This window comes from Notechis scutatus, chromosome 2, assembly GCF_049901735.1.
Source record: "Notechis scutatus isolate UNSWTSFEM ecotype Mainland chromosome 2, rNotScu1.2, whole genome shotgun sequence".
In the NCBI taxonomy this organism is placed as follows: domain Eukaryota; kingdom Metazoa; phylum Chordata; class Lepidosauria; order Squamata; family Elapidae; genus Notechis; species Notechis scutatus.
In genome coordinates this window covers 106,289,688-106,309,953 of record NC_142010.1, presented here as the reverse complement: position 1 = coordinate 106,309,953, position 20,266 = coordinate 106,289,688, and the positions used below count along the sequence as shown (strand labels likewise).

Sequence of the window (20,266 nt, the reverse complement as noted above, 5' to 3'; positions counted from 1 at the left end):
TTGTCTAAAAGTTGTCACTTTGTTTCTCAGAATTTGTTATAATTTAGGTCACATTAAAATCAGTGGAAGCTATTTGTTAGTAAGTCTCTCGTTGGTTTTAATGATACATTTATAACACATCCAAGCTTTATTGTGAAGCTCTGATTTCCAGCAAGAATTTAAAAAAACACTTTTGGAAAACTTTGTAATGTGATTTTAGCTATTGATAATGAAGCAGCACCTAACCAAACTTGGCTGATTTCAAAAACCTAAGCAGATCTGAACTGGTAAGTGTTCAAATAGGAGGTCTCCAGGAGAAATCTGAGACCTGTAGTATAGAGTGAGGGGAATGAATGAATTAATACATAAATAAAATTAAATAAATAAATAAAATCCATAAGAAGCCCATGGCTAACAATTTCTATATTATTATAAAGAAAAAATCCCACATGCTTGTCACTAGAAGTCAAGTTTGACTGGCGCAGAATTTTGATGTAGTGCTTTAATGTAATGTCAGCATTTTAAATAATCTAGAAACAGTGCAGTACTATAGTGCATAAAAATGTCTCCGTCCACACCACGAGTGCCAAACTTTTATCACGTCACAGGCAGGATCATGCAATATCATGACACTTTTTGCCTTTGCGGAGTCGGGGTGGGCGTGGCCCGCACGTGAGGTATCCGGCCTGTGGGCCACCAATTTGACAGGCCTGGTCTACAGGATCAGAACATTTTGTTCCTCACACAGACCAAAGCACCTGAATCGTACAAGCTTCCGTTGGGCCACACACCACCCAAATGAGCTGTTCCTCCTATGGAATGGTTTGTACATCCTTAATGACCAGCAAAATGTACAACAGAAATTAAAATTTCTTTTCTCCTGAGCTTCACAAAGAGCATTCATTACTTGGAAGGGCCACTAAATGGAGCAAACAGAGAGTGACCAGCTCCTGACTTTAATTTTCAGAGTATGAAGGAGGTTCAGGAAGGCAAGCAGATCCGTCTTGGGGGATTGGATTTCTTCAAGAGCGAGCTCAGTCTTACCAACATTTTCCCCTGCAGTACTTTGTATTCTTTCTACCTTTTTCTCCCTCCTCCTCCTCCTCCTGTGAAATATTGTAGGGAATGTAGAAAGCATTTGTCTCCCTCTTTCGGTCTTGCTATACTTTTAATTTGCTTTGGTCCACAAATAGTTGAAGCAACATTCATTGAGCATGGGAATGTTTGTTTGTTTGTTTGATTCCCCCCCGCATCTTTATTTATTTATTTTTTATAAATAACTCCTCCCTTCTCCTGTTTTCCCCAAAACCATCTTATATGAGGTGAGTTGGGCTGTGAAAGTGACTGGTCCAAAGTCACCCAACCAGCTTTTCATGCCTAAGATGGAACTAGAACTCACAGCACATGCACTTCAAATACTCCTACTCCTATTCATGACAGGAAACCTTCAGCCAACCCACTCCCAGATTTTCAGAGCAGTGGGGAGGGACAGAGGTAAAATGTCTCAGAGGATGTTTTCTGACCACTTGGCTTGAACAGCTCCTCTCTATGGACCCAAAGGTGGCAAGCTCCAATTCTCTGTGGGCAGTGGTGGTAATGGTGGAAGATCTTTGGAAGCCTTCCTTCTGCTGCTCTAAAAAGCATGTTGGAGTTACATAATTAGGAGGAAGAAACTAATTCAACAAAACTGCCATTGAATGAAAGTAGAATTACTCTTCCTTTCAAAAATCCCTCATTATGTATTCCTTGCTTTTCGTCAGGTGACCTAATACATTTTAGGTGAATAAGTAAGCTTTCTCCTGTTGTTTTGGCCCACCAGCTGCCAGCAGAGCTGGTGGCCGAGTCAGACGGTGAGGAGGTTGTGGAGGAACTTGTGCCAGTCCTAGAGTCTGGGGAAGGCTCTGATGGGTGCTCTGCATCGGGGACAGAGATGGGGCCAAGGCCGTCCAACATTTATCAGCTGCCTTCAGAGTCAGAGATAAGTGGGGAAGAAGAACAGCTGGGACCTGTTCCAGATGTGCGTATGCGCAGAGCTGTCAGGAGAAGGGAACAACTAAGGAACAGGGGTCGACTCAGAAGAAAAGGCACAAGTGGACGCTGAATGGCCCTTCCCCTAGGGAATAAAGAGGAACAAAAGGGGAGTGGTGTTTGCAGGAGACAATTAGTTTGCTTATTATTGTGAAGATTTGCTTATCTGAGTTCTGCCTCACAAAGACTCCTTGCCAGGTATTTCATTTTACAGCATGGACTGGAAGCTCTTGGCCTGGCAACTGTCCAAGACTGATAAGGTCTATTCTTGCAATTAAACCTGGGAAGGGTTATTGCCGGGACTTTTCTGGGTGTAAATGCTCTGAATTCACATTAACCAAATAAAAACCTTTTTTTTTCGGGACAAGGAGTCTGTTTCTTGATTCTGTTAAGCCTGGGTCAGAACACCTGCTGACCACCAATATGTAGCCTAGTAGTATGAATGACTGGCTTTATAAAAGTGCAAAGTTATGAGTTCAAATAGCCACCTGTCAAATGTCAATTTATTATTTTAATGAATTCTAATTTACTTTTATTATAGTTAATGCAGCCTCAGCAGTTATTCCCACAAACAGCATAGATGAGCTTAAAGAATGTGCAATATGTGAATGAAAGTAGATCTGTTAACGAGTGAGCCATTTGGCCTAGTAATTAAGATACCAGGCTAGAAACCAGGAGACTGTGAGCGTTCCATATACCTTCATGGCTCATGGATTCATTTCCAACGAGAAATTTGGGGGGGAAATCCAGCCCACTTAATACAGTTTTCTTCTTTTAGGTGTGGAAATCAGATGTAATCTAATTAAAACCATTCAGCTAAGTTATTTTCCCCCTTTCCAGCAATTAGCCAAGCTCCTGGATATGACGATATCTTGCCAGTTCTTATTTTTTATAGTATAGTCTACCACTTTCAGTTGCATCCTATCTTCTTTTCTATGGTCAGCTGTTTTAAAAATCTGGAAGGTGGAGGCCAGACCATTTTGTAGGCCAACAATAAGCCTCAAGCAATCCACATTTTCTGGGCAATTTTTATAAATTTGGGTAGCTGATCCTTTAAACAGATTTGGTCTTATTGAAAGAAATACAGAATATCAGTGAACTGGAATTTCTGTCAAATCAATATGACATTGAGAGGTAATAGATTCTTTAAAATAAGATTGCTTTATGGATAGCTAGACTACAACTAAATATGCCTCTGCAAAGAAGCATCAAAATTATTTGAATAATTTTGTGTTCTGGACACTATGGTGAAACCTTATTTCAGAAACCAAATCAGAGAGATGGGTCACATGCATTGCTAGTTAGAATAATAATACAGGAAAAACCTCAAGATTTTCAAATAATTATTTCAGGTGGCAATCCTATTATGTATTGTTTATATCTACAGAAAACAGCTGGTTATTTCTTAACTTTTTTGAAAAGAGTTTCTTAGATCAAACTCTATTTGTTTCTGTAGTCCTTTTTAGAAGGAAATAATCTTGGTAGAGAAAGAGTTTCCTTGATTCTAAATATCCAGCTTGGAAATTTTTAAAAAAACCTCTTCCTAAATCTGGATTTTGTTATATTTAAGAAAAGGTTCTGCATTTGGGAAGCATAATTTTTTCATGGAAAGATAACTTCCCATCCTGTTCAAAAAGATGTATCTGAACAGAAAGATAGATTGTAGGACTATATGGGTTTATTGAAGGTTATCATTCTACTTCTCCAGAGCTCCAGATAGGACACAGTAACTTTCCCTACCTGTTTTTTTAAGAAGTAACTTTTCTGCCACGGCCTACAGTTACATGTTATTAAATAAGTTGTTCAATAATAGGGGGTTTGGGGGGGGGGGGGGGAGGGGGGGTCATGGTTTTGGCTAGATAAGATTCAGATTGGAGTTTCTTAATCTGTTCTCCAGATACATATTTCTTCACTGACTGGGTTTCCAGGCTCAGATCCAGCCATTTCTTCCTAGTTTAATTCCTCTTTAATTCACAAGGAGTGTCTCTCCCTTCACTTTATTCATCTGTTTCTCATTCTCAGCAAAAATGTGACATTGGCAGCATGTACACAGAGCACAAAATATTATATTTTGCAGGTACATCAGAAGTGATAGGCCAGAAATTCTCTTGACTCTTCAGCAGAAGTCTCTGGACACCTTTTCTAGATGGTGGAAGCAGGATGGTTCAGTCAGTTCTGATGATGAATATATAGAGAAGCACTGGGGCTTTGTTTCATTGCACAGTGATCTTTCTAGCAATCTACCAAGAGTGACCAAAAAAAAAAAAAAGACTATTTCTGGAATTCTCCCCTTAGCTGTTTTGTAAATACCCCAAGATGATTAATACCTGTGTAAGGTTTGCAATTAATTTTTACTGTATTCTGTTTTATTCCTACACATCACTTGAGACTTTCAAGAAGAGATTGGACTCCCATCTGTCAGAAATGATGTAGGGTCTCCTGCTTGGGCAGGGGGTTGGACTAGATGACCTCCAACTCTGGTTATGTTATCTGTTACCTACACATATTTGTATATAAGTCTCCCAACAACTTCAAACTAAATATTAAAAGCAGTAGGATGACTATTATCATCACTGACCTTGGGGTGGGAGAAAAGAAAAGGCCTAGTGGATTTTTCCTTGTCTCTCCCCCTTTATTACGTGTTTTTAATTCATTGGTTCATTTATAAATGCTTGTATATGTTTGTTTAGTTCAGTTTTCTAGCAGTTGGATTTACCTGTTCAAAAGCATTGTTTTGCATTGGGTTGAAGGGCAGTCTTGTTGTATCCTTTCTGATCTGGGGATCAAGGTAGCGCATCCCCTGGAGATTCAAATGTGAATGTTGCCTATTCACTCAAGGAAACGTACTACCTGAAGATAAACATCCTCACCTAGTGCTCAGAAAACAGAAATTCACAGCAGCTTCATCTCTGGTTCCTTTTATACAATTAGCATAGATTTTTTTTTATTCCTTTAATGAAATGGTAAGGTAAGTTTAAATATTAAGAGACCAGAAGCTCTTGAAGCTCTTGTATATGCCAGACTTTTTTTTTTTTAATTTGGACTTTCTCTCACAGGTGCGATGCTCATCCCAAAGCCTGTTCAGTTATCTCAAGAGTATTCAGAATGACAGAGGTGCAATGAATAGCTTTTGTGAGACTTTGCTGAAAGTCTTCGAGGACAATCTGCTGAATGACAGGTGACCTATACAGTCTCAGTCAATTTGGGTGGCAGAATTGGGTAGGGTAAAGGTTAAGAATAGAAATGGAACACTGCCTCCTAAATACCTTCTACAACTATTTCAGTCATTAGATCTTCAAAAGGGCCTGAAAAATTCAGTCTCAAATCACCAGATATTTATTGTGTTCCTCCAGAAAGTTGGGAGGCAGAGTTGCAGTCCTCGGTGCCTCAGAACATGCCAACATGTGAAGGAAACTTTGGTTGGATTTCCATGACAATTTTGGTTTTCTTGTTCATGAATATTAAACTTATATTTTCTGTTTATGACTTGGAAGTTAGAAACCATGGTTATTAAAACATCTATCAAACTGGAAGTCATCAATTCAATGTAGTTAGTAGAACAGACTTCGAAAGTACTGAATTGTGATTCCTGCTTTCTTTCAAAAGCAACAAGAAAAGGAAATCGGCCTCTGGAATTTTCAGTTTGAGAGATGTCAAATATTGTGTGTCCCAATTTCTCCTGAAGACCCAAACTTCCCAAAAGCCATCAAGCAGAAGGAACAGTAGGGAAATCGCAGTCAGTTGGCAGACAAACATCAGAGCTATTAAAACCCAAAGAACAGAATTGAAAGAACACAGGCAAGCTAATTAGACAGACTGTTTGATGCTTGATGGCTTTTGGGAAGTTTTCTCGAAGATTCTCAAAGAAAAAAATTGTAAATTGTATCTCAATATCTTAATTATCAGGATGATCACCCACAAATTACTAATTTCACAGAAACTGGTATAGCTAAAAAGCAAATAGCTGATACAGATGTTAAATAAAGTGATAGTGTACTGTAGGGATTAGAGATAGTGTAGAGATTAACTCCTCAACTTCAAAGCCCCTTTTTTGAATTTATAGTCAATAGTTCATTCAGAATGACAAATGAATAACAAATTTTATTCACTCTAGTAATCAATTTGTCTCTCAAGGTTTGATTTTTCAAACAGATGGAATTCTTTTCCAATGCATTCTAATTTCCCATCCAGGCCTCCCTTTATCTTCCACTATAATCTTTCAACAAAAAATTAAAAGAGTAAATACTATAATAAAAAAACGAGTTTCAGTGAACATTTACTTGAGTTAAAAAGAAGCTGTGATATCCAGTCAACCTCACAATTGTTTAGAATTTCCCATACCACAACATTTCAAATAGATTGCATTTATTACAGTGATCTATGTGGTATCCCATGTCCAACTTAACTGCATCTAATTAGAGATGTCTCTTAGACAATAGTAATGTCCCTTTGTGCCATTATCCTTCTCTGAAATCCAAATGTTTACATTTGCCACAGTAGAACATGAATGGTGCGGGGGAGATGCCAGCAAGAGAGTTAGGCAGATGTGCAGAACCAATGCTAAACTTCCACATATCTGATTCGCCTTCCCTGCAGATATTCCTTGGAGTCCAGTTCTATTTTCAGAACCAATTTGGAAAAGAAGAAAAAAACAGATTATGTGATTGGCTGAATTAGTTGACAGTGAAAATGAAACATTCCAATTCCCTGAATACTATGAACATAGGAGAGTGGTAGTGGGATCTCTGTGTATCTTTTAGTGTATTATTTCTGCTGTATATATGTAGCAAAAGTTTTTCTCTGAAGTGAGAAATATGGAATCAGAGTAAAAGGAGGTATTTAGACTAATTATCTAAGTAGGCGATTTCATGTTGAACTCCTTATTGCTAGGAGTTTTTTTCCCCTTTAATATATTCAGTCAAAATTTGTTATTCTGAAATGTTCCCAGTTGTTAAAAACCATTCTTTATAAACCTTAAAGACATCAGGAATTTGTTGGTGGGTTACATATGTTTGGCATCTTGCTTGTTCACAATATAAGATGTCATATTAACTCGATTATTCCAAGATTAATTGGACGCAGTTTAGAGTTGATCATCTGACTTTAGAGCACATATATAAAATGTTTATTATATGTGAATTGTGTCAATGTGAAGTGTGTAAACATAGTATTCTATGCTTTCCTCATTAGAGTATCTGTTCCACTTCTAAAGATGCTGGATCAGATATTGGCCAATGGATGCTTTGATGTATTTATAACTGAAGAAAAGTAAGTGGCAAAATAATAGATGTATCTTCTTTCTTCCGAATTGCTGGAAAATCTTCAAAGAGCAATGTTCCATTCCTCTAATTTATAATAACAGAAAAAATTAGAGTCTAGATTATTTTTACTATATCTTAACAAAAGAATAATTTGGAGAAGTATTTTGTTTTGAAAAGTTAAATGTGATTCCCCAAGGGATAAGAGCTATCAATCTTTTTTAAGGAGGTGGGCCCATTTCCAACCCAAATGCTGCTTTGAGTTTCTTCATCAAAGCTAAGAAGATGACCAAGAAGGAGAGTTTCAGCATGAATTAAGTCAAGCCACAAATTAGCTCTTATTTTCCATAAGAGCTAATTTAAGTCATTTGCTATGTTCACTTATCAAGCAAAGTTATAAATGGAACATTTGCTAAAATCAATTTTTATCCGCTCCCTTCAGAACTTCTGGAGGGCCAGTACAACAATGTGCCAAGCACTCAAGGTACTCTTCCTAGGTGGAATCAGTTGAAGAGGTTATATACAAATTTGAATAAGACTATTGTAGCCCTTACCAAAATGCCAGGATAAATTTTATATTTCTTGCCTGCTCTATGATAAAAACCTTAAAGTAACATACATAGTTTCGGGGGGGGAATTATATAACAACGAGGCATGATTCTCTTCAAAAGAGCAGGATTGATTATTTGAGGCATACTCTACATTGAAGCAAATCACTGTTGTATTTTATCAATGCAATTTATGTGCAGTGTCCCGTTTAAAAAAAAAAAGTTGGTTTTCTTTACATAGAAAATGATCACACGGGATGCTTAGTCTAGTAGGCATTAACGGAAGTATTCCTTTTGAGCACCAGCTCAGATTTTTACACATAGGTAAGTGATTGACAGCAGTAGTTTTGTACTTTTGAAGACTGGCAGCTGGAGGGCACTTCATGTCTCGCTCTTGATTTAAGGGCTACCTTGTTTTTCTTAATTAATTTGTCATGATATGGTTAAAATTGTAGCTCGCTTTTTTGAAAAGCTCAATTTTCAGAAACACATGCGCCCAATTTGCATCATATAAAAAAACCTCTGGACAGATCCCTTTTCCCTAGATGCTGATTTTCTTTCTCCTGAAGTATTGCCTGCACAGGAGCAGGATTTTGTTACTTCCTTTGCAGGCTGATCTGTTTGAATTCATTTTTTACTGGTTCCTTATTACAAGTGTGAAATTAACAGATGACAGAAAGAAAGCCAAGTAGGTCTATTTCGAATGTGGAGCCTTATTCATAAGAATACATGCATTAAATCTTTTCCAGATGCTCAACTAGATCGGCCTACATTGTCATTGCCTTTCTAAATCTCACCTTTTCCCCTATTTTGCCATTGTATTTCAATGAAGTGAATAAATCTCCACTAAATTCTGTGTAACGTTAAAAAAAAAAAACCTTTGCAATTTTTGACCAAATTAGTGAGTAAACACGTTTGCTTAAATGTGGAGATTGTAAGCAAGCTTTCACAACGGAATATGCAGGAAAAATAATTATGTAGCATCAATTTTTGATGGGTAAAAACTAAGCTTTTGAGAATATTTATATGCCGTTGTCCCTTGCCTTTCTGCTCTGTCTGATCAATACAGCTAAACAGAATGTGAATCAAAAAAAAAAATTCAAAAAATTATTTTTGAAATATTAACAATTAAAATTTATTGGAAGAGAAGAATGCAAAAATGATATCTGTTTCAAGTCTATTAATTAAGGGAAGCCTTTTTATGGCAACATTGATATAGTCTGTTAGTTTAACTGCTAACATATAAGCATATAAGGATATATAATTTCACAACTCTCAAGATACTTTGTTCATCTTTGAAAAAATAGCTAAAAATTGTTTTCTCAATTTTTTAAGCCACCCGTTTCCTATGAAGTTGCTCACTCTTTGTAAAGAAGAAAGCAAGAGATCTAAAGATATCCAGAAACTCCGTTCCAGCATTGCTGTGTAAGTTGGGAAAATATGTAAAAAAACCAGAAGGATGAAAAATTAATGGTCTGTAGCCAGTCCATGTGGTTTTAAAAAGAAAGACACGTGGAAAATGAGTTTTATTTAGCCCTGTCATGTACGCAAAGGTTTCATTTGTATGCTCTATAAAAGTGGTCTTGGCAGTGAATTTTGGGCAGCTGTGTGTATAAATTCTAGTTCAAAAGCAACTGTAGCTAACAATGTAAGTCTAAAAGCAATTCTAAGGCAGTTCAAATCTGATTGGTGGTAAAAAAAAAAAAAGTGGTGGATGATTTGTCATTTTAAAAACCATGACAATTCATACCAGACAGAACTGGGGGAGAAGAACAGTCAACTCTGGTCAATTTCATCACCAGCTGTTCATTACTTTTCACCATTCTCTTCACATTGGTTTTAATCTGGATTTGTGTCTGGGGAAAGGGGGCAGCTCTAGTTTGGCATATCAAATTTAAAGAGTTCAAATAATAAAAAGAACTATTATTTAAAATTACTTTAATGTGTGTTTATTGGATTTTCTTTGTAAATGAAACTACAGGTAACTGAACTTTAAGAAGTGAAACATTTTTTATTTTTTGCCTTTAAAAAAAAAAAGGTTGAAAATTGAAAGAGCCAAACATTATACCATATCCCTCTTCCTCTCAAGCCCCTCCCTATCATATATTCCAAGCATTGTTCTCCACACTAACAAGCAAACAGATACAGAAATCTTCATTTTTGGGAAGAACATCCCCTAAAATGGATACATTTGGGAAGTCAGGATATGATTTTCAATGCACATTTCAGCATATTTAACACTCTAATCTGTTTTATTTTCTAAATCCAAAAAAACTATCATAATCAAATTGTAGTTTCTTTCACAGCTTGAAACAAATGTTTCTCCTGTCCTATGGTAGTTTGGTATCAGGATTTTCAAGCATAGACCATTTTTTGGTATCAATCCTTTTATATCAATTAAATGAAACTATTAGACAATATATCATACTATCTGAATATCAAATATCTGAAACTCAGGGTTGAACTGGTAAGTTCTTGGTGCTCTCTGAGGTTTTTTTTCCTGAAGACATTTCATTACATCCTACATACAGACTCAGTGCAAGGGAGTGTGAGATTTGCTGGCTGTTGAGGTATAGTAGCTTGCCCTGACAATGGTAATGTGTCTTCTTCCTTTATGGTTTCTTCATTAGGGCATTATTTCTTCCCTGATTGTTTATCTAGTGCTACTTCCTATTTATATGGAAGTTGGCTGCTCTGGGCTGTTTGTTTCCTTCCTTGACTTCTGATTTTATCTTTTTTTCACTGGCTTGTAGATCAGTTTTCTCTCATCTCTTGATGACTGATTTGTCAGCACGGCAACCTTCCAGGAATTCCCCAATATTTTTTATATGGCTTGTTCTAAAATGTCAGTCTTTCTCAGTTGATCACAGCTTTGCAAGTTTGGGAGGGAAAAACAGAAGAAACTTCCCACCTATCACCAGTCACTCCTGCATTATGCTTCTGTAGTTAAGGGTTATGTCAAATTAGAATTGGGTTTTAGAAACAGTAGATCCAACCAAATCTCAGTCATGGAATTGCAGTAGTTGAGACTTTTTGCTGCACTTGTTTATCTGCTCCCAGAGCAGATTTGCTATCCTTGCCAAGGGAGCTTCTGTCCTGTACCTAATCCAGACCATAATTTATCAGATTTATGACTTTGAATTGCATTGCCCAATGTTTACATTGATAAGATATGCGTCTGTATTGCCTCTGTGTTTCAGTGTCACAGAATAGTACTGAAGTTCTTAGTACAGTTAGTCTCCTCAGTTTAATATCAGCAAAACAAAAATGCTAGTCACTTCAATACTTGGCTGGAATTTTTTGAAAAATTTCTGGTACTGATATATTTCCTTTAACAAGAAGTTTTCTAATTTTTATTTCTTCCATGTCACAAAATTACTCAAAAGGAAAAAATGCTTTCTTTTTAATAAATATATTAATTTGGTTTTTTAATTACATGGTAGTTTTTTTTATATTCAATGTTGTTTATCTGAATTCAATGTGATTCCCTCTTACCATTTGCAGTAAGAGATTAAAGAGCACACAATGTTTATAAAAAGCTTGTTTTGGAACATTATCTGTCATTCAGTTTTGAAACTTTTCATTTTGTGATTTAAAAATAGATTCTTGCCATTTTTAAACTTTTGTAATTAGCACATATTGAAGTTTGTGTTTTTTTGAGTTTTCATATAGAAGAAAAATTGTGATACTGGTACAATACAGCAAAGTGTTTTTTGACATGCTTCGTTAGATCAATGATAAAATATATTGTTATATATTTATTGTTCTAGGTTTTGTGGCTTGGTTCAATTTCCAGGTGACATGAGAAAAAAAGTTCTGTTTCAGCTCTTCCTCCTTCTTTGCCATCCATTTCCTGTTGTAAGTACTTCAGAAGTGGTTGAGATTTTTTAAATTATTTATATTAAAGAATGTTTTTTTCTTGAAAACTTACCTAGGCAACTATTGGTTTACTTCTGCCCTAGTTGGCTCCATACTGCATATGTACAACACCAAGTTACTCCCAGTGTGATATGGTGACAGCAAGGAATACATTAAATTCTTTCCCTAATGTATGGCTTACAGGAACAGCAACAACAAAAAAGCTCCGGCTAGTCCCCCCTCCACCCATGTAAGAACTTGGTTGAATCTCACCGAAGGCCTGTGTAACTAATACTTTTTACCCATAGCGGATAACCCAAGTGCTACATAAAACCGTCCCAATTGTATTTTTCAATAATTGATATTTAGAGCATTGCCTTTAATGCTGGAGGTAGCCATATGATTAGAAACTGTTGATAGCACGGATCTTTCATAGACCTACTTGTATAACACCTTTAATAACTCTCCCAAATGAAGAGTAATTTTTGTGTTTTCGACAAGTAGACCATCCCTCTCAGGGAAGTGGGCAGTGAGGGAGGGATTAAGGAGCAAATTCATTAAAAGCTCTTGGCTAATGGAAATGACTCACTTTAGGCCTTGGCTTATTGTGGGTTTTGCTTTTGTGATGTAGGCTATAAATGCTGTCCTCTCTTTTACCCACTCTTTCATCCTCCAAAGGCAACCACTTTTGTTTGAGCCATTTCTGTTTTTGCTCTCCAGATAAGAAAAACAACTGCTAGTCAGGTTTATGAGATGCTGATAACCTACAGTGATATTGCCGAACCTGAAGTTTTAGAAAATGCCATGACAATTCTGAGTGACACTAATTGGTGAGTTAATCTTAAGTGTACTTGTAAATTTCAGTTACCTTTCAGCCTATATAGCATTTAAGAATATACAGGACATATATTACACATTGGGGATTTGCAAAGTTTTGTGTGATCCAAACTTTGTGACAAACGTGAAACAATGAATTAAGACAGGACTTGTTTGTAAGCCTCTCTTTGAAATGTAGCTGATACCTGAAGCAGCTTATAGTACTCTGTACAATAGTATAGTATATAATTGAGTACAAAGCTATTTTACTTACTTACTTACTTACTTACTTGCCTACCTACATTTATTTATTGTAGCAGGCAGCTGAGACTAACATTACACTAGCTGATTCTTCCTAGGTTGTCTTGGCATTTATTTTACTGTTGATATGTAGGGTCATGTATCGAGCGCAGGATGCATAGTCCCTCTTCGGGAAATAAAAATGCTGCATGTCTCAAAAACTAATAAATTTCATTTAATAAGACACTCTTATAGATGAAGCCATAACTTTTTAATGTAGAGTTTTTCCTCACAAATGGAAAGTAAGTCATGGAAATGTTAAGGGTAAGTGAGGTTAAAGTTTCTTTTCCTATTGAAAAGAGACCCTATTTGGGGGTGGGAGGGCAGATGACAGATTTTTAAAGTTTGGGGATGATAGCTCTTCATGGATTTCATAGCTGGGCGTGAGTAATTTTCATGTGAGTGATTGTTTCCAGAGCACCACTTCGATGTATCGAATTGCCAGGAGCTGAATCCATATATAAGGCTGGTAAAAGATGGTTTTAAAACACTGCTTTTTTCATAACTTTTATCATCCAATTTAGTTCCAGAATCTTCCCTGCCATCTTACTGGCTCAGAAATTGAGATGTGAACTCAGGATTCCAGACAAAACGTGAAGAGCCTTTAATCCTTCAGAAGCTCCCCCAATAATTTTAAAAAATGAGTTGAATTCTTTGGCCTTCTCCCAGCATCATTAAAAGAGGCAGCCACATTATATCCTCTGACTAGAAAATAACAGAATTATCATATCCAGTGAAACAGAATTCACATCATTTCCCCAGCTGTTACAATGAGAGTACTGTGTCAAGTGGATATAAATCTGATGGAGATTAAGATTAAAGATCCAAATGAGTGGTGAAGACAATGGGAGAAACAGAAAAAGAAACACAAGTTTTGTTGCTTTTTATTCCACACGTATTCTTGCACATGGAATAGGACGTACGTGTCAGGATATAAGGACATGGATCAGATCAGTTTATAAACTAAACCAACAAAGATTGTAATCTACATCGAGCTCCATTTTTAACTATAGTTCATCTGATTCTTCAACTTCTCTAGGTAGTTTTGTAATTTGGTACCAATACAAGGTCTTTTACTCCATCATGGCAATTACTGGTGTCTGAATGTTTTCAAATGGAATTTCTCTCCCTTTACCTCCTGCACCCATTTGTGTCAGTTCGTGTGTACATTTTGACTTGTTTATTCTCTTCTGATTCACAGAACTTGCAAACTTGTTCTTGCTTCTCTTATGGGATGAAACTAGTTGATTCTGCCTACATGTTCTGGAAAGTGGCATTGGCCAAAATCCAGTGAATGCTATTCAGGAGGTTCAGAGAACAGAAATTTGCCCTTTAAAAGATGATCTTCCTTTCCCCTGCAATTCTGGGGATATACCATATCATTTTTTTTACTGTCAATAGCAATTACAATTAATTGACAGATGCACTGAGGAAAATGGATGTGATGCTAGAAACCATGGAGAGCAGAGGAATTGGTTGCTTATATATACTTTTTTTTTGTCTCCAAACAGGGATGCAGACTTGCCATTTCTGCGGAAGCAGCGAAATTATCTCTGTGACTTAATGAAAGTGCCCAAGCCCCAATTAGTGAAGGTAATGTTTTAAAATATCAATGAAACCCTGATAAATATTTCTGGGAAACAGTTTGGTGAAACTCAAGTTTGCTGACACAAACCCCAGACCTATTTAACATATGCATATGCAGGACTATCGAAAACAAGTATTTTATCATTGTCCCCTATTCTGTTACTTGAAAAGTCTTCACATTTCTCATGTTGAGTTGTTAGACAGTGAGCATGATCTGTAGTAGTACAGCTGGTTACAAAAATATGCTTACTGCAATGCAGTGATCAGAATGTCAGTTTTACATAATACCTACTATAAGTAGTCCTTGACTTAAAACCCTTCGTTTAGTGACTATTTCAAGGTACAACTCGCTGAAGTAATTCTATACTGGTAGGATGCTGGCAGCAATGTAATGGTTTGAAGCTGGTCTGGCTAGAGAACCTGATTTGTATAGAAGCGTGTTAATATGCTTGGAGTAAAACTAAGCTTTGTTAGTGCTTTAACATAATGATTGAAATGTGCTAAAAGTTATCAGTATTATACTAACTGTTAGCAGGGAATGCTGCATGTAGGTAGGAATATGACTAAGGTTGCTACACCTGCCTAGTCTACATCTTATCTGTGTTGTGAAAAACAATATGAAAGCATTTAGGCAATTACTGAAACATCCTTTTAAAAAGTCAAACAGGTTTTGTATTGAACTAAAGAATGAAGCTATTCCATAAATCTATTTATCCTGCCTCTTAATTTGTATTTGTGTTTGTGTTCTGATTAGTTTAGGGAAATATCCACATGTGCTATTTTTTATAAATCATCTTGTTAAATGAAATTATTAATGTTAATGTTTTGACTTTGAATAAGCACATCTATATTCAAGCAGAGGAAGCATGTAGTAGTAAGCTGGTGCCTATGCTGGGCTCTGAGGTACAACTAGAAATGATAGTTTCAGGTATTATTCTGTTTGCTGGCTTATGAATGTGATAACTTGTCTGTTTTTTCGTTCCTTGCTGAATGACAATATAGTAATAATGAAAATAAACCTTGTAAGGTTTACTGGCACATAAATATTTAGTCCTGAAACTATACTATGTGTTTGGAATCAAAAGATCTGGAAATCTTTTCTGGCTTTCTGATCTAAGAGTGACAGATACATCTGTATGCCTTTGTGCTCTAGCTAGAGATTTCATTCTCCACAAATTAGAAAAAAATTCACAGCAGTTTGATTGATTGATTTCCTATTACTCTGTTTTTCAGAAGGGATATTTGAAAATATGCAGCACTATCCAGCTTGGAAGGCTCAAATTTCACAAGGACACGTGGATCCTTGCAGGGGAGAAAAGAGAAAGCATTAGAAATAGATTTTTTTCACCTTTTGGAATATATAGTTGCATCAATATATAGTTATGAATACCATTTCTATTCAATAACAATGGAGAAAAATGTCAGGATAATTGGTTTAAATATTGAGCAGTTTGAAAATAAGCCATTAAGCAATTAAATGAATTTCTGAATACACAAACTGCTGTTGGCTACACTGCATTCATTAACACAAGTTTAAACACAGTGCACTACTCAGTAACAAAAGTCAATATAAGGAGGTTGTTCTAAACTATGGATTGGACAATGCCTGAAGGAAACTTTAGTTGTAGTTTGACATTTTAAAGCTGTTACTAACAGATTAATTGCAATATTCTGTGAATCTTACGAATAAGAGTTACTTTTATTTATTTTGAAATGTACTCTTGACAATGTCATGAAATTAATCCCATTTTCCTCTTCTTTCCTGCAGAGCACATAATTGGAAATCAATAAATATTGAAAATTACAGTGCTTTGAATCCATAGACGCAAAGGAGCAGGCACTTTTTCAACAACTTGGGAAAAAGTATTTACTGATCAAGCTAAAAAGAAAAGGCTAAAAAATGAGAAACTAATTTTGAAAGTTGTGCTTTTTTTTAATCCTTTATCCTTTATCTTTTGATTTTAAAAGATAATATATATGTTGGTGATTTTGTGTTTCTGGAAATTCAATTGTTTTGAAAAGTTCAAATAACTGCAGTTTCTTGCATATTCTCTCTCTGTTTTTGGCTTTATTAAATTACAGCATTCCAATTTTCATTACAGTCAAAGTTATCTTGTCAAATACATTATGTATTATATAAATAGCCCCAATCTACTATTTCAGAAGCTATCTGCAGAAGAGTAGAAGCTTCATTCTTTAGAAAAGACATTTGAGAATAAATTATCCAGTTGACATATCAATCAAATGATATATAGCTGAAATACTAGCTGAAATAATGCAAGCAACTTTGATTGGCAAATGAAGTCTGTGGGCATTGTTGCCATTTGAGAAGAACATAAAATGGGTAGGATTTCATCCCTGATACATTGTTTAATTCCAGCTGAAAATTTGTCACCTTTCTAAACAGAAATATAATTTATCATTCAAACTTGATACAGTATCCTGACTTTTTGGATATTGACTATTTTAAAAAAATATGTATTGAAATATTTCTGATGCTAAAAAGAAATATACAAGGAAATACTAGCAGAAATAATGCAAGCAACTTGGATTGGCAAAATTAAAATTGGATTTGAAAGGCTGGACAAGTTTGTTTTTGTTTTGTCTTACTGTGAGTAGAAAATCAGATACAAATAGTAGGAACATGCAGCTTGTTGGATTTGATTCTCAAAATGTACTTTACCCAATGAATGTAAAAACTGTGCATAACCTTTTAAAGCAGTTCTGACCTTAGAATCACGTACCAATGGAAGAGAACAGCAATCCCAGGAAAGAATTGGCTATTTAAAAGGTTAAAGATAAAATATTTATGCTCTCACATATTTACATGCCATCTTTTTTTAATTATTTCTCAAACCCTAGTAAAAATATTGTTAAAGTTATTGAGGTAAGTATTTTCTCTTTTCATATGTCTCTGTACAAATGAAAAAATATTGTAAAGACACAAAATAAATTAGTGTAAAAGTCAACAAGATTTTTTTTCTTCTGTAGGAATTTAATTTTAGTTAAGACAAGCATTTAATGTTTTTTAGATGTTCATAACAATAAACATCTGATGGACAGGAAGCATAAATAAAAGTTATTCATGTTACTACAGCTGGTCTCACCTCTTTGGAAGAGTATCTTGTGACTAGTTAATTTCCTGACCATCATGGATATGGGTTTCAAACCTCTTGATATAAACTATATTCTAAAAGTAAACCTTCTTTATCTCATGCTGAACTTTTAGACCTGCCTCAGGATATTATACCATGGAGCTTTTTAATCCCTTCATATGAATTACTGGCATCACAAAGCATTGCAGACTGTGTATGAGGAAAAGTCCAATTATTCCTGGCAGTGAAGATTGTTAAATTACTATATGAAATGTATAGGGGTTCATTTTGCTCTCAAAAATGCTGCGAAGAGAATTAGATGTTTCCAACATAGAAAGCATTGACTGGGGCTAAAGTTGAAACAATTCTTTCATATTGTCCATACCTTGAGTTACAAAGCAAGAGAATTGCAGCTGGATCTGATGCTATGAAAAGAGGAGCCGTCTCCTTTTCCCATCAAAGCTGAGGTATGTTCTGGGTCAGATGTTCCATTGCACACTAAAAAGGTCTGGTTTTTGAAAGTAGGCCTGTGCCATTTAGCAGCAGGGAGGAGAAAGCTTCTTTTAAAAGAATCTTCCTTTCTTGTGGGGCCAGCGGAATAAGGGAAGGCCTATGTTCCCCCCTCATTTCTCTTTTAAGATGTCCCCTACTTTTCTCAGCAAGCTGCCCCTTTTAAAAAAGAAACAACATAAGGGCAATGTTAGATCTTTTTCAAAGGGGCACTAGTTGAACAAGGTAACTTCAGTGGAGCCCAAGAGGGAAGACAGATTGGGATGGAGGCAGGACTCTGGAAGCAATTTAGGGTGGGCAAATACAATGAGCTGAGATCTGGGCCTTTCAGAAGCTTAAAGTTGTGACCATGAAGTAGAACTAGAAAGCAGGTAAGAGTAGCAGCCACAGGGAGGAAACTGCAACTTTCCAAGGACAATCATGACTACTTTGTGACTGGGGGAGAGAAATTGGGACGGTTAAGTGCAGCCCTGAAGTTTCAAAAAGCCACAATAGCAAAAAGGTTTGCTTACAGTACAAACAGAGAATTGCATATGAAGTAGAAGACCAAATTTGAAAACAAAATAGTAATATAATTTCTAGAAAAGAAGAGATAACACTGCTTGATTTGTAAAGGTTTTCTAAAAATAATAATCCCAATCCTAAAAGAATTCTGTGTCTGTCTGTGGTGCCATCTCATAAACCATATTCATTACACAAGGGATATGGTGGATATTATCAAGACATGATGTTAAGTAATGGCAAGACAGATGCTGGATATATTTGAAGAGGAACATTATTTTGCAGGCTATATTAAGCATCATGCACACATAGTTTTTAATTTGAAAATTACATTCTACTACATTGTAACTGAAATTCTTCTGCATCATTTTGAGAAGTTGAGTTGCCAAAAAAAAAAGATGGACTGACTACTCCAGATACCAATAAGAAAAAGATAAAAGTAGGTATCATTAGTTAGATTTGTCTTCATGTTGATTTGCATCTTATAATTATGTAGGTCTTCCACCATTTTCACCTCTTAATCCATATGTGCAAACTGGATGTTCTTCCCAGTAACTAAAGATGTGCCTTCCACACCTCATCAAGTGGCATCAAAGCTTTTCAAAATATTACAGTCACATCAATATGGATTTCTTGGAATACTGAAAGATTTGCTGTTGCCACCTTCTGAATTCGATTCTGGAAAGAGTTTTCTTAAGTGAATTGGCTACATTCATACAGCCCTATCTGCCATCTCCCTGCTGTGGAGCTGACTCTTAACTCACTAGCTTAATCTTGTGCTACCGCTAATTGATTTTTATAACTTGAGATATTTTAACATTTGCATGCATTTATATTTCTTTTGAGAGAAATGATGGAGAAAAAGAATCCTGACTAAAATAATATTGTATCTCCTCTAGTATGTTTCATGATAAAAAGCTTGCCAATAAACCACACTCATCAATTAAAATGATAGTAATCCACACCTTCCTTCAAATTCAATAGGCTCAAATTTTCCTCAAACTGTCCATCTGTGAGATCCTGCAGAAATGAAGAGAAAGATCAGTCAAAAATGTTTCCCCAAGACACATCATACATCTGAATACGTCTGCAATCACAGTACCTATTGTAAATACAAGAATAAGCCATGTTTAGATTCTGTAACTGAATCCCAAGTTATCCTATAGCAGAAATTTCTGAATATCATAATATACAGTATTTTATTTATGCCATCCTAGCAAAACAGAATAGTTGCTCACTGATCTTTCTCTACTTCTTTCTTGGTCCTAAACTTCTTTTTGCCTGTTTTTTACTGAATAGATAATTGGGTTGGTTAAAAATGGCAGCATTTTACTAGTGAAACTTCATTAGTTTTAATCTTGATTAGGAATTGTTTTGGTAGCTTAGAATGTTACATAAATCCAACCTCGGGCACCAGAGATCCAGTCCTTCCTTTTTTACTGCTAGTGCACTGATGCCGCGCCACATTGCCATCACGTGACATATCATGATGTTTTTTTCCCTTCACGGAGCTGGGACGTGACGCATCCGGCCCACGGGCCGCCAGTTTGACACCCCTGTGCTAGTGGATAGATACATGTTTCTAAGAATCAATTCTAGAGCCTGATAATGACTTATTCATACATTACATGTAGTGGAAAATAGCTGTCGCCTAACCCCAAACATATAGGTTCCTATTCAGCTCATTCATACAGAATATGTGCATGTAAGCAATACCTCATATGTAAAGTCTACATTCTATGATATTTTTTGCATTCAGCCCTAGAAGTCAGGGTTAACACTAGTG

The 20,266-nt window shown here is 35.9% G+C and overlaps 2 protein-coding genes across 9 annotated transcripts in view; one reads left to right on the top strand and one right to left on the bottom strand.

The window, feature by feature from the left end:
* The window catches only part of TBCD (tubulin folding cofactor D), a 157,024-nt gene extending 140,753 nt beyond the window's left edge, over positions 1 to 16,271 (top strand). Inside the window, exons 34-40 of the mRNA XM_087955684.1 lie at positions 5,064 to 5,185; positions 7,198 to 7,275; positions 9,149 to 9,238; positions 11,584 to 11,671; positions 12,392 to 12,501; positions 14,299 to 14,385; positions 16,145 to 16,271. Of these exons, the coding sequence (XP_087811810.1) occupies positions 5,064 to 5,185; positions 7,198 to 7,275; positions 9,149 to 9,238; positions 11,584 to 11,671; positions 12,392 to 12,501; positions 14,299 to 14,385; positions 16,145 to 16,151 (582 nt within the window). The 3' untranslated portion in view covers positions 16,152 to 16,271. The remainder of the gene's footprint in view (positions 1 to 5,063; positions 5,186 to 7,197; positions 7,276 to 9,148; positions 9,239 to 11,583; positions 11,672 to 12,391; positions 12,502 to 14,298; positions 14,386 to 16,144) is intronic.
* The window catches only part of QTGAL (queuosine-tRNA galactosyltransferase), a 147,796-nt gene continuing 143,582 nt past the window's right edge, over positions 16,053 to 20,266 (bottom strand). For all 8 annotated transcript variants that reach the window (XM_087955686.1, XM_087955687.1, XM_087955689.1 and 5 more), the window contains one exon: positions 16,053 to 19,500. In XM_087955686.1, coding sequence (XP_087811812.1) covers positions 19,420 to 19,500 — 81 coding nt within the window. In that variant the 3' untranslated portion in view covers positions 16,053 to 19,419. The remainder of the gene's footprint in view (positions 19,501 to 20,266) is intronic.